Source organism: Chinchilla lanigera, unplaced genomic scaffold (assembly GCF_000276665.1).
Source record: "Chinchilla lanigera isolate Chin_1 unplaced genomic scaffold, ChiLan1.0 scaffold00010, whole genome shotgun sequence".
NCBI classification, from domain to species: domain Eukaryota; kingdom Metazoa; phylum Chordata; class Mammalia; order Rodentia; family Chinchillidae; genus Chinchilla; species Chinchilla lanigera.
This window is the reverse complement of record NW_004955411.1, coordinates 1,801,667-1,815,454: the sequence shown is the minus strand read 5'-3', so window position 1 is coordinate 1,815,454 and position 13,788 is coordinate 1,801,667. Positions and strand designations below refer to the sequence as shown.

Below are 13,788 nucleotides of genomic sequence, written 5' to 3'. Positions count from 1 at the left end.
TGCTGCTGATTGGCCGCTGCCCTGTTACCCATCTCTGGCAGAGTCACCAGCATCCCACATCAGAACAGGTTGTCTATACTGCGTGTAGCTGTCTCCAACGTTCTCGGTTTTGTTCTTCTTAAAGCCCTAAAATACCTGAGATTCTGCCAAAAATGCCCTACACCTTCTAAGGCTTTATTAATATACTATTTTATTAAATTAAATTACATTAATCCTGAGGACATAGCATATTTAGGGTTTAAACTATAAAAATAGGCATTGATAGGCATTTTTCTGACCATCTGTGAAATTCGCAGCTTCTCACAATTTGCAGGTGCTCCAGGAACATAACCCCTGTGAATTTCAGGGGTCCACTGTATTGCAAAAGGGACGCCATCATGTCCAAACAAAAACAGAGATCAGGGGAACTGGCGCTGGTGGGACGAAATGGTAACCCTTTCAAGTTCACTCTTCACACATGTAAATGCACTAGAAAACCGCAATTACAAACATATCCAGAACTGCCTCAAGTCTATTTCCACAACATCTAGCCAAGAGTTTTCTGCCAGAAAGGTGGATTAACTTCATTCTTCTCAGGGCAGAATAGGGAAGCTGCTGATCCTTTTCGCAACTCCTTATGCAACCGAGGCAGCAAAAGCAACTGCAGGAGACGGGGCAGCCGCGCTTTTCTTCTCCTCTAACCTCTGAGGAGAGTGGTCCGGGGGAGCAGTGTGTGGTGTGTTGAATTGTAATCCTTCCAGTCATACATGTACCACATCGACACGGTTTGAGGATCGCCCTGATGGATACATGCCGCTGTCCTTAGTTAGTATCTCAGCGCAGCCGCTTACTGAAGGTGTGTCTGATGAAACTGCACGTAAATCCATGGCACAGAGAGCATAAAAATTTCATTTTTTTCCTAGTTTCCTATTAGGTCTTTTTAAAAATTGACATGATTTGGAATATTACTGAGCTGTAAAGAAAGATAAACTCGAGGCTTTTATAGGTAAATGGATGTAACTAGAGATCATACTCGTAAGTGAAATAAATCAGACTCACATGTGTAAACACCATATTGTCTCCCTAGTATAAGAATCTGAAAGAGTAAATAAAATCTGAATGGTACAATAGATATTGTGAAAGGGAAAGAAACTACTAAAAAGGAAAGAATAACTGAGATGAAGGAAAATAGAAAAGGAAGGAAAGGAAAAATTATATATATATATATATATACACACATAAGTTAGTAAACTAATTGTACTACTAATATCTATTGGTTTATTGAAAGGAACAGTTAATGTTTAATTGTTTGATCAGTCTCACATGCTTATATTTGGTTATCTGAGTAACCAATTTGGAGATAACAATAAGTAATACAGTAACCATTATTAATTTCCCATCATTTTGTTTGAAATTCTGTATCATTTTTATTGTGTTTGTGTTGTTTTGTTCATGTCTTTGTATTTATAAATTTGTTTTTGTTCTTTTCTTTTTAGAATAAAAAAATAAAAAAAATTTTTAGTCAGATGATTTTTTTTGTTGAAAATATTTTTTGAGTTCTATCTTGAGTGTCCCAGGATGCTTAGTAGTACCCTCTCCTCTACTCAGTAAATGCCATTGTTGGGACAATACGATGATCTCTTGACATTTCTAAACTCCAGGGCAAAAGCTCCCTCTGTCAAGAACCACCCACTTAGTGCACCATAAGAGTAGTAGAACTTGTTTTAAATATGCCATTTACAATGTGAAGTTGCCTTGCGGGGATTTTTAAATGTTTTTCAGTTCAGAGAATGAAATCCGTGTAAGCAAGATAGGATAGTCCATAGATGTACTTACCAGGATGGATAAACTGAAGTCCTCATAAGCAAGTGAAGTGGTATACACAAAGGAACTGAGAACTGTGCCAATTTTTCTCACTGTGTTCCATTCATGACATTGTATTAGACTATGTTGGATGTATCAGAGATTTACTAAGAGCTGGGGCAGTGTGACTGACCGGCAGTGTGACCAACTTTTTGAGGCACTGTTTCAAGGCTGCCTCTGAAAAGCTCCAAGACATTTGTCCAACCAAAGATGTTTTTGGCTATGACCCCTCAAAATAGAGGGAATAAAAAAAAAAAGACAAATGGGACCACATTAAACTAAGATTTTCTGCACATCCAAGGAAACAACAGAGTGGAGAGACAATCTACAGAATGGGAGAAAACATTTGCAAGCCATATGTTTGGTAAGGGATTAATACAAAAATATATAAGGAACTCAAACAACTCAACAGCAAGAAAAAAATCCTATTTACAAACGGGCAAAATACATGAATAGACTTTTCTCAAAAGACAACATGCAAATATTCAACAAATATATAAAACAATGTTCAATATTACTAGTCATTGGGAGAATGCAAATTAAAAATATTATTACCTCACATCTGGAAGAATAGCTGTTACCAAAAGGTAACAAATATGAGTGAAAATATGAAGAAAAGGGAGAAACTTGAACACTTTTATGTTGTTGTTGGGAACATAATTTAGAGCAGTCATTTTGGAAACATTATTGAGGTTCCTCAAAAAACTAAAGATATAGCTACCAAATGATCTAGGAATCTCACTGCAAAGAATATCTATCTATCATGTATGTATATATGTATGTATCTATCTATCACCTATCTACCCTCTATCTGTCTCAGCTCAAGGTGTATATTCAAAAGATATGCAATCATTACATTAAAGACCTCAGTTTATTGTAGCACTATTCACAATAGCTATGATACAGGACCAGCCACGGTGCCCATCAGTGCATAGATGGAAAAGGGAAAATCGTACATCTACACAGTGAAATACTAGTCAGCATTAAAAGGCAGGAATTTCTTTTCTTTGCGTCAACCTGAATGAACCTGGGGATATTACCTTAAGTGAAGTAAGCTAGACACTGAAATAAAAACATAGTATGATATGATTTGCATGTGGGCTCTGAACAAGTCAGGTTCAGAGAAACAGATAAAGTGGTGATTATCAGAGGAAGTGGTGGATTAGGAAATTGGGGAAGATGCTGGTCAAAGGACACAGAATTTCAGTGAGAGAGGAAGAAGGAATTCAGGAGATCTATTGCACTTCACAGTAAGTATAATTAACAGTATATTTTATATGTCAGACTTTCTGAGAGTAGATTTTAAGTATTCTCACCACAAAGGAAATGACAAATATGTGCAATGCACATATTGAATAGCTTGATTTAGCTATTCTACAATGTAAAATATCTACAATGTATGTATTTAAAATATATTATACAGTTGTAAGTTTACACAATTTTTTCTTATCAGATAGATAGATGACAGATGATAGACAGATGACAGATAGATGATAAACAGATAGATAGATAGATGGATAGATAGATAGATGGAAGTTGGCTGGCAGCTCTGGAGGCTGCTGCCTCTCACCACCTGGGAAACAGTGGGCTCTGGCCAGTGAAGTTCCAGCTAACCAGCTCCTCTCGTCTGGTTAGGTTGACTGGACATGCACAGGAGTCAATGCGGCCTGCAGCAGGTCTAACAGACTGAAGAACCTGCAGACGAGGTAGGCTTTAGGAGTATGGGGACTAACAGGTAAGGGAAACAGCCAGACAAACAGTGGCACACAAGTCACAGAGGGACAAGTCAAGGACCCGGTGACACCTCTTTAAGGGAGACGGGAAGGATGGCTGCAGGCAGAGGGGTTTATGAATTCGACGGCAGGAAGGGGTGGGGTTGACATTTGTTACCTTGGTACTTTTGCTCACATCTGAGGGAAGCTCTTTTCTAGAAAATGAGGGTGAGTTAAGGGAGCAAGTGGATTGTGACAGGTGCCAAGGGAAAGGGAAGGGAATTTTAAAAATGTGAGCAACATTTAAAGCTCAGCTAAGACAAAACACCAAAAATTCACGATGGCATCAATTCCGTGGTCTCCCAGACTGTCCCTGACTGTCCCGCGGATCTGGCACGGGGAAGAAAAGGCAAATTACAGGATTCATTTACTTGTTCAGCACCGTTCTAAATACTGCAGACAAAGCAATGGACTGAATCAACAAAACTCTGTGGTCTCGTATAGCTTACAGTCTGGAAAGGAAAAGCTGAAAATAAATAAGGACAGTGAATAAAATGACAGCATGTCAGGACAAGTCTAGAGGAAGAGAAGCTGTCACTTCCGATGGGGAGTGTGGGCGCGGCTTCTGAGCAGGCACTGTTTGAGAAAGGCTTGAGCAAGGTGAGGTGTGGGGCCATGTGGCAAAGCACATTCCAGGCAGATGAAACAGCAAGTGCAAAGGTCCTGGAACAGGAGTGCACTTGACAGGTCTGAGGAAGGGAAGCAAGGATGGGACCAGTGTAAGGGAAGGGTAAAGTGTAAGCTGAAGTCAGAGAGCAAGGCTGAGGGCAGGTTATGCGGGGCCTGGTGACTCGCGGTTTTTTACATTGACTCAGTGCTAGAAACCTGAAGAAGAGGAGGTGGAGGTGTAGAGCCGGGGGAAATGCTCAGACATTGGTGAAAACGTCCTACATATATCACTGGGAAGCGAAGGGAGTCCCGGAGTGAGTAGCTAAAATAAAGGACAAGAAAATAAGGAGAGAATGCAATCGTAGAAGGCAAAGGGAGAAAGGCTTTCTAGGTGAGGCTGGACTTAATGATTAAATGATCACATTTATTTAGCACATGTGAGGTGCTAAGTGCTTTGCGTTTTCTCAGTAAGCTCCCACTCCTCTAATACCATCTAAGTTACATTATAATGCTTCCAATCAAATTTTACAGATGTAGAAACTCAGGCACTGAGGAAGGCAAGTCATTCTAAGCCACGCTGACAGTGGTAGACGTGGGATGTGAATTCCTCTAGTCTAACTCTTCTGCTCCCATTGTCTCCTCCCAGCTACCTTGAAGAATTACCCCTTGGGGTGCCGCAGAAGATATGTGTATGGCAGAGGCAGACACGTGTCCCTGGGCGGATGTTAGGGGTCGCCGGTCAAGGTGGCTGAGGGCAGAGGCAGCGTTTTGCAGCAGTTAGGGACAAAGGAAACGGCAAGGGAGCGGAGGCGGCTGTCAGCTCTTGGACTGAAAGGACGGCGGCTGTGGTTAGTGGCACAGGGAGGATGCGGATGGTTGTACCTGGGAGGGAGATGCTGCATGGGAGTGCCGCAGTAGGGACCCAGGTAGGAGTGGAAGAAAGGGAGCAGGGCAGGGACAAGCGTGAAGGCGTGAAGTCTTGAAATGACCTTGAGAAAACTGTTTTAGAGAAAATAAGGAGAACCGAAGGAGTAAGTGGTGAGCGCAAGGTCCCAGAGCCTATTCCGCAGAGGTTTAGGGACCAGAGTCCGTGTTTCTGACTGCTGAGACGCCCAGCCTCTGCTGCTGATTCATCTGCTGGTTACTCATCCCCTATCTCAAGGGGATGATTGTGGTTAATAAATGAATACAGCGAGGAAAGCCACTGCAAAGGGCAGCTCTACAGAAAGACCGAAGGCGTCTCGACTTCTGCGTTTTCTTCCCAGCTGCTTCCCCCATCTTGTTGGCAGGCGGAACTGGCTTTTCCTGACTCTCACCTGCCCTCAGAGACCGCTGGTTTCTACTGATACTAAACAGGCTCTCAGTAGAGAGAACTAAGGTCATCCTGAGGGAACTGCTGGTTGAGTCAGGCTCTACGGAGCTTTGAAATCAAAGTGCTTGTGGTAGGTCGGTGCAGATGGGAAATCAAGCCAGTGTGCATAGGAAGGACTTAGAGCAACTGTTACAGATATGGAGATCCTAGCAGGCATTTCAGGAAAGTCTGCAGTTTAGTCACAGTCCAAGTGGGAAAGGATGAGTGCAGTTCTGTCTTCTGAGTTTCCCGCCCCTTGCCCCTGGTGGTCAAGCCATGGGGGAGGTTTCTGGTTTAGGAATCTAGATTTGCGAGGGGGGATGTTCAGTGCATCCTCCACGCATAAGATTTTCAGTGCATATTTTGATGTCATCACAATTCTATTTACATTCTATAAAATGTAAATTTTTAACTCTGAAGGAATTACAATAGTCGATTTTTAATACTTCTATTATCTTGGGCAAACATTGAAATTCTTGATTAATGTTTAACTCTAAGAGTGTTCTCAGTTCAAGCAGAGGATCAGTTTCAGGGCTCAGCCAGAGGTGTCTTGATGATTAGGTTTCTGGCTGCCCGGAGAAGCCCCCCACGACAAGAGCGACCGGATGTACCTGAAAGTGGGAACAGTCTCCAAGCTGCAGACAATGTGGATTGGATATAAGATCTTGGTCTTTTCTTATCTGACTACAGAAATTTGCATGGAGAAGCACTATTTATCTCAAAGAGCAGTGCACCGAGGAGATTATTTCCCTAGGAATCGCACTATTTTGGAAGGTATTCGGTTCAAAAGAGCCACTTACCAAGGACGGTACTGTAGAAGTTTTGGTTGCTGTGAAGATAGAGACGATGGCTGTGTCACACAGTTCTACGAGGCAAATGCATGGTGTTACTGTGACGGATTCTGTGAAAGGGAAAATTCTGATTGCTGCCCTGACTACAAGTCCTTTTGCCATGAGGAGAAAAACCGGCCCGCTCCCACACAGCCTTGGCATCTAGAAGGTAGGCTTTGGGAAAGCACCCCAGCTCATAGCAAGCCCGTTTCTTTGCCTCCTCCCTCCCTCCCTTCCTTCTTTTTTGTCTTCCTCCTCCCCTCCCCTCCCCTCTCTTCTCCTCTTTTCACCTGTCCTCTCCTCTCCTCCCCTGTCCTTTTCCTTTTGTTTTTTCTTCACTCCTTTGGTGAAATGAAGATGATTATTATGATTCTCAAGGTAAATGCCTTTGAGTTATTAAAGTGCTTCTGTTTAGATGCTTAGTATTTAGCTCACAGTGGCACCTTCAGGAAAGCTCAGGTGTAATAGCAGTTCCTGCAGGTCTGGATCCTGTTTTGAGCTCTCTTTCAACTTATATAAGGATTAAAGCTCTTTTTTTCTTCATAAAATGTGTTGACATCAGGATTATCAAGATTTTTTGAGTGCAGCCCATTAAGGAAACTCATGAAAGTTACAAGACCGATCACGTGCAGATTCTAAGAGCATTGCAGTCATTTTGTGGAGCTACTTGGCCTCTAATATTACAACCTGTGGTACTAGTAATGCCATTAACACCAAGAGAAAAGCAAAGTACAGCAAGTTACTTTCCCTACCTAAGTAACAACAAATAGATCCTTCATGTATACTTCTGTTTTATTTTCCCAGCTTGAAGATTTTAGGATTATTATAAAGAAAGGAGAGCTTTAAGTCAAGTAGGTATAAAAGCTTCAGTGGACAAATGCAAATGTCTGTGAGGGAAATGGTGGTACTTGTTATACTGGTCTAACTATATGAGGATGGATACTGATTTTGAGCAATTGATATAATTAAGCTCTGAGACAAAAACAGACTAAAAAAATCCTACATAGATGCTTAGAGGAAGCTTTATCTTTTTCTTCTCATTAGAGCAAATCACCACAGGAGATGGGGAATGCAGGGTCAATTGGAGCTCTGTCACACTACCGGAAATGGATGTAGTGTGCCTAGAAAGTACAGTGAAAAGACATGTTAGATGTCATGGACTTGCCATCTTTATTTCAAAATCCAAATGCTGTTGCCCTCTTTTTAATAATATCATTTTATTTGTAAAATTGATAGAAATATTTCTTTAAAACATGCTTGTATTACAACTTTGCACAGAACTGTCATTTTTTCAAGGTGTTGCATTTTATCAGAGGAAAACCGGGCAAACATTTATTTCACCCTTCAGAGTGCGCACACTCCACTTGCAATGAGCGGTCTAGTCCTTCTCCAACAGTTGCTTGTGGAGCACCTCGGCAGGGCAGGCAGCATGCTTGGCACTACTTCTGCACTGGGGGGAAAGACAAGACCCGAGTCTCCTGTAATTTGCAATCAGATTTGTAGAGGATGTTAGGTGTGTGAAAAGTCCACCGTGCAACTGCAAATTGTGATACATTCTCTAAAGAAAGTACTAAGGGTGCTGAGGAAAGTATCACCCAGTGTAGCATTGGTATGTAAGATACTTGCAGCATTCACCCGACTGGGGAGTATGGAGAGGAACATTTACACTGAGACGGAGGAATGAGGCATGAGAGGACCTGGAGGGGAGCTGACAGATAGTTATTGCTGTTGTAGATAATTTATCTATGAAATTTCACGCATTATCTGGCAATCTTTCTCAATTCTTTTATCAAAAATGATAATGCATTTTATCATATTAAAGATTTCCCTACTCAAATCTCAAAGTAAAGATTCCACATCATGGAAAAATTGTAGATGTATTTCTGTTAGAAGTAACAAACCATGAATGCCCAGTATCTTTGCTACTGTTTAAAAAGAAGGTCGTTGGGAATGCTTGTTCTGATTTAGATCTAACGCATCCCTCCTGTGATCAGCGGAGAGGCTTTCAGAGCGTGACTGGGTCACAGTGTCAATTCGGGGCGCACCCTAGCTGGATGCACTGGGAGGTGCTGGGGCCTGGTCACTGCACGTGGCCTGGCAGGATGTTCTTGTCCCCTTGTCCGCTCCTTTCCTTTGCTTCCTGGCTGCTATGGGTTAAGGAGCTTTCTTCCACCAGGCCCTTCCTGCCTTGGGGCAGCTACTTGTGAGTCCATGGGCCAAAATCGACCTCTCCTTTTATTTTTGGTACTGGGGATTGAACCTAGGGCCTTCACAGTGAGCTACGTCTCCTTTCTAACTTCTATTTTGAGGCAGGGTCTTGCTAAATTGGTCAGGCTGTGCTCAAACTTGCAGTCCTCTTGCCTCAGCCTCCCAGAGTGCTGGGATTGCAAACACGTCCTACTGCACCCGGGTGGATTGCTCCTTCTTTAAGTTGCAGGCCTTGGGTGTTTTGCCTCAGTGATGGGAAAAGGACTAATGCAATGCCTTAAAGGGAGATAAAACTTAATATTTTCAGATAAGTTCAATATAGAAAAACATAAAGCACAGAAAGTAACACCAATAGAAGGTAGAAGCATTTAAACGATCAAGTGTTTCAATGTGAAAATCTAGATTTCTATCTACTTTCTAAACAGTGGAAGATCTGGCAGTTTGCAGCCTGCTGTCGTTACAGCACCAGCGAGATACGTGCTGTGGACACTGCTTTCCCATTTGGCCTCTTCCCACTTCTCAATATTTTCTACCTGGACCCCTTCTCCTATTTCTGCCAAGTGACTCCGTAGAACATCTGCAGTTTCTGTGAGGAGAAATCCACATTGTTGTTCAGTACTCAACTTGTACAACTATACTTGGAAATTTTGCATTGCTACTGTTGCATTTAATTTGTAATTAAAGGAAGGTGATTTATTGGAAAATTTGAGCATTTCCAAAGTTAGTTTAACTCTATTTTACAATATTGTATGATTGTTACAAGAACTGGTGGATTTGAATAACATGGTAATGTATACTGATACCATAAAGCTAATGCATGGGGTGTCCTATATAGCCCTGTGCTCAGGATCAGTTAGGAACCATATTATTTTTGAAAATATAGTCCCTAACATTAACATAATTTGGCTCTGAAGTCATGGAAAATACACTTATAACACCTTGCACACAGCAGGTACTTAAATAGACCTAAGTTTCACTGTTGCTTTTCCTACCAGCTAAGATTTATCAAGTACTTTCTACAGAGCCAATTATAGTTCAAAGCACACGTTGGGTATCATCTCATTCATTATTTTATTCCACCTTGTCTAATAGTTAACTTTATATCATTTGGATAGGAAGCTTTCTGAAAGTAAGCGTACAGGTTTATTTATTGTGTACTAAACATTTTATTGCCATATAATTTTAAAGAATAAATACATTTTCAGAAGCAGAATTTTTATACATGGGGAACTTTAAAAATGTATTTGTAAATTATCAACATGATACCTTTTATCCATAGTTTCAGTGGGCAATTCTCATGTACTTTTGGAGGGTGGAAACTATATAAGAATAGTTGATATTATGAAACATATTATATATTCATAAGTATAGTATGAATACTATATATATATATGAATACTATATATATCTGAGGGTGATATCAATACAGTAGTATTATAAAGTCATGAGAAATTTATAGTCTATGTGGACAAGAAGATTTGGGAATGTGAAACATTTAGATACCATTGTAAGTAAGTGATGATCAAATGTCACACTTTTGTTCATTGCAGACAATAATGCAACCCTACAATGTCAACTGGAAAGTAGGGAGGGTTAAAATGCTTACTATTTAACAAATACTATGTACCAGAAACAATTGGATCAGACTCCTGACTGTCTTGAAAACCTATGCATTTTTATCATAAAAGGATATTTTGCCAGGATTTTAGCCCTCAGAGACCAGGTTTTATTAAGCTTTCTGGTCCACCATTAGACAACTAGAATATGGACCTTGGGTTCCCGATCCGTTTTAGCTATTCACAATCTATAAACCATACTTAAATGGCAGTCCATAACATTGAGAAGGGAGTGGCCCACATATTTAAGGAGACAGTCCATAGTACACAGCAGCACGTCACTGCTATCTCCTTGGCGACACCAACCACTAAGAGAGATTGAGCATCAAATCTTACTTGTTTTGGGGCAATGTTTTGCTATATGGCAATGTTCTGCTGTAGGACAAAACAGTAAGAAATTATACTGAAGACTACAGCAATCTCTGACATAAATTCAGAATCATCTGAAAGCAGGGGCTACTTGCTTTAACATTATCTTTTATTTCTCTGAGATGGCTTTGATCTCCTAGGCTCAGGTGATCCTCCTGCCTCAACATCCCAAGTAGCTGAGATTACAGGTATGGGGCACCATGCCTGACTTTAGTTCAGTATTATTTTGAGACTCAGTACTGTAGTATATGCTATAGAGCTCTTGATGTGCTAAGATATATTTGACCTTTTCTTATTTAAAACATAGAGTCCATTCAGAAAAGCACTTGTTATTTTTTTAATATCCATTTTTTTCTGTTTGAGAGTTAGAATTTTGTGAAGACTTCAATTTAGGATCATATTTTAGATAGAACTTATGTTTCAGGCATAGTTTTTACTCCATTCATTATGGAGAGAAGCAATTAATCATACTATTTAGCAGGAAAAAGTTCACATTAGACTATAATTGCTCTCATGAAGATAATTTTTCCTGTTGTTTTATCTTGCTTTTCAAAGTAATTGGTTGAAAAGTGGAGAGTACTTCACAAAATTTTAAAGATGTGCAAAATGAACTAAAATAAAAAGACAGATATTTTATACTATTTTTGAGTGTCTAAAGCATCTTTCTCTGAGATGTTGTGTCCTCATTTACTCATGGATAAGTTATTTGTCAGTGATCAAACCACATGGAATGTCTAGTTCTTTTTATTGTGCTTGTCCTTAGAACTCCTTAGATCAACAACATCCATCTTATGGATTAAAAAATAAATATGTCATTTTTATGTAAGTTGGAAGGGGAACATATTAGTAAATATCTTCCTTTCATGTTTTCCCCCTATGTTTGATGGCAACTTCCAGGAAATGGAGGATTCCAAATGACAGAAACACACACACACACACACACACACACACGAGTTTGAAGCAGAGCCAGGATAAATTTCCTAGACATAATTTTTTCTTGTAACAGATCGTAAAGAAAGAGTTTCATGTACCATCTGTTGTGAACAGACCTAAATTAATTTAATATAGAAAAAGTAGGTGAACCACTGACACATTGAATTGGAAGAGTACAAAAATAAATCACAATCTAAATTCTCCCATAAACTGACCATTAAAAATGTACATTGCTAAAGAGACAGAGGCCAACTTATATAACCATGTCAGCTTCACAAAGTCTCAAGTCTTTGTCCCTTCCGGTGTTCTCATTACCACTTTCTTTGAATACTGTCATGGAGGGATGTGTGATAATATCCCAGAGGTAGGATGCTGCCACCCTCATGGTGGATATCAGGGAAGACAAACCCTCCTACTCAGTGGGTGGCACAGAGTCCATGAAAAAGTCAATTCAAGGGGACCTGGTTTAGAGTACAGGATCTGACTTTTTCAGGGGCTCAAAGGTGGGATGTGACATTGAAATACTTTAGCAAATCCATATAAATTCAAGACTACGAATTTAACCAATGAAGGCTGATTACTTACATCCACTATGCTGACAAGTCACTCATTTTACCAATGAAAATCTATTTCTGACAATCATTTTACCAACTCTCATGTTGATGAAAACTGTTGATGGATAATGGAAGCACTCCTTACAGCTATCCTGAAATTTGGCCTTTCAGAATTAATGTGACCGAGTAGTGTGGGATTCCACACTTTCCCTAAATCAGCAGGACTGACCATTTCACTCTCCAAATACTTGATTTGCTTAATTGTGTTTTATAGGCTGTTAAAGTTGAAAAACTCCTTTAATTTTCTAGTTTTGCATTGTGGATTTTGGTTAAGATTTTATGTGTGTAGCCAACTTGACAAAGTTACCAGGAAGTGCTTCAGGTGCGAAGGAGATTCTCTCATCGTTTAGCTGCCATAGTTTCCCACCTACTTCCATCTGGGTCATTGTTTACATTGAAGCCTTTTCCTCCCTTGAGCTCCGAATCCCGTCTTTTCTTTTTTTCTCAAGTTCTTCACCCTTGTACTCCTTCCTCCTTTTCTTTGTCTTATGGGTTAAGCATCAATTTATAAAATATGCTTCTGTATGTCTCAACTTAAAAAAGTAAGAGACTCACTCACCCCCACAGTGCCATAGTTCTTAGCCAGATACTCTCTTATTTTCTTGGTACCGTTAATGGCAAAATATTTGAAAGAAAAATTTGCTGCCTTAATTCCTCATGACATTTCTACAGGCTGTCACTTCCTGCCACTCCACTGAAAGCCCTTGGTGGAGTCACTAAATACTTCTACATTCTCAAGCACAGTATTCTGATGTCTGTTTTCTGTCCTGACCTCTGAGTAGGTACTGTTCACAGGTGACCACTTTGTTTGTTGCAAACACTTTTTTCTGCTACTTACCCTGGCACCGCCTTCTCCTGAATTCCTGATACTCCTTCCTAATGTCCTTGTCTGTCAGCAGAGGATTGTGAATTTAGTCCTAGACCACTATCTCTACCGACTGTACTCCATCTAATCAACACTTATTTAATCTTAGGTTTTAAGAAATATGTATGTGTGTTGTTATCTTCCCAGTCTATACTCAGGTCTTGATTTTAGATTTCCTTAAATTACTGTCAACTTGACATCTCTATGAAGATATTTAACCTAGAGGTAATCTAAAGCAAAACAGAACTCTAGATTTCTGTCTTGTTTTGCAGTGCTAGACACTGAACCAAGGCCTCACACTTGTTAGGCAAGCGTTCTGCCCCTGAATTACACCCAAAGCCCTAGAACTCTGTGTGTGCATGTGTGTGTGTGTGTGTGTGTGTGTGTGTGTGTGTTTTGCCACATACCTTAATTCCTTATTTCAGTGATGGCTTTACTATCCCTCTACTTCTCAAACCAAAATCCTATTGAGATATTCTTGATTTTTTTTCTCTTTACTTGGCAAACTCAATCCATGATTTTGCTTTACCTCCAAATCATAGTCGTCCATTTTTGTCTTCACTAGCATCATTCAAGACCTTCATTCCCCTGGGGAGCTCCACCCCAGCCAGCACACATGCATCATGAGGGCAAAGGGTAGAGCAGAGGCGTTTTGGGTAACTCCTTATAGATCATGGAAAGAAGTTCAATTTTACTGTAAATTTGATGGGATTTTAAGTTGGAGGTGATATATATATATATATATATATATATATATATATATATATATATATATATAT

The 13,788-nt window shown here is 40.1% G+C and overlaps 1 protein-coding gene across 2 annotated transcripts in view; it reads left to right on the top strand.

Moving 5' to 3' along the window:
- The first annotated feature begins 6,084 nt into the window (after positions 1 to 6,084).
- The window catches only part of Tinag (tubulointerstitial nephritis antigen), a 90,402-nt gene continuing 82,698 nt past the window's right edge, over positions 6,085 to 13,788 (top strand). For both annotated transcript variants that reach the window (XM_005377590.2, XM_013510703.1), the window contains exon 1: positions 6,085 to 6,573. In XM_005377590.2, the coding sequence (XP_005377647.1) occupies positions 6,180 to 6,573 (394 nt within the window). In that variant the 5' untranslated portion in view covers positions 6,085 to 6,179. The remainder of the gene's footprint in view (positions 6,574 to 13,788) is intronic.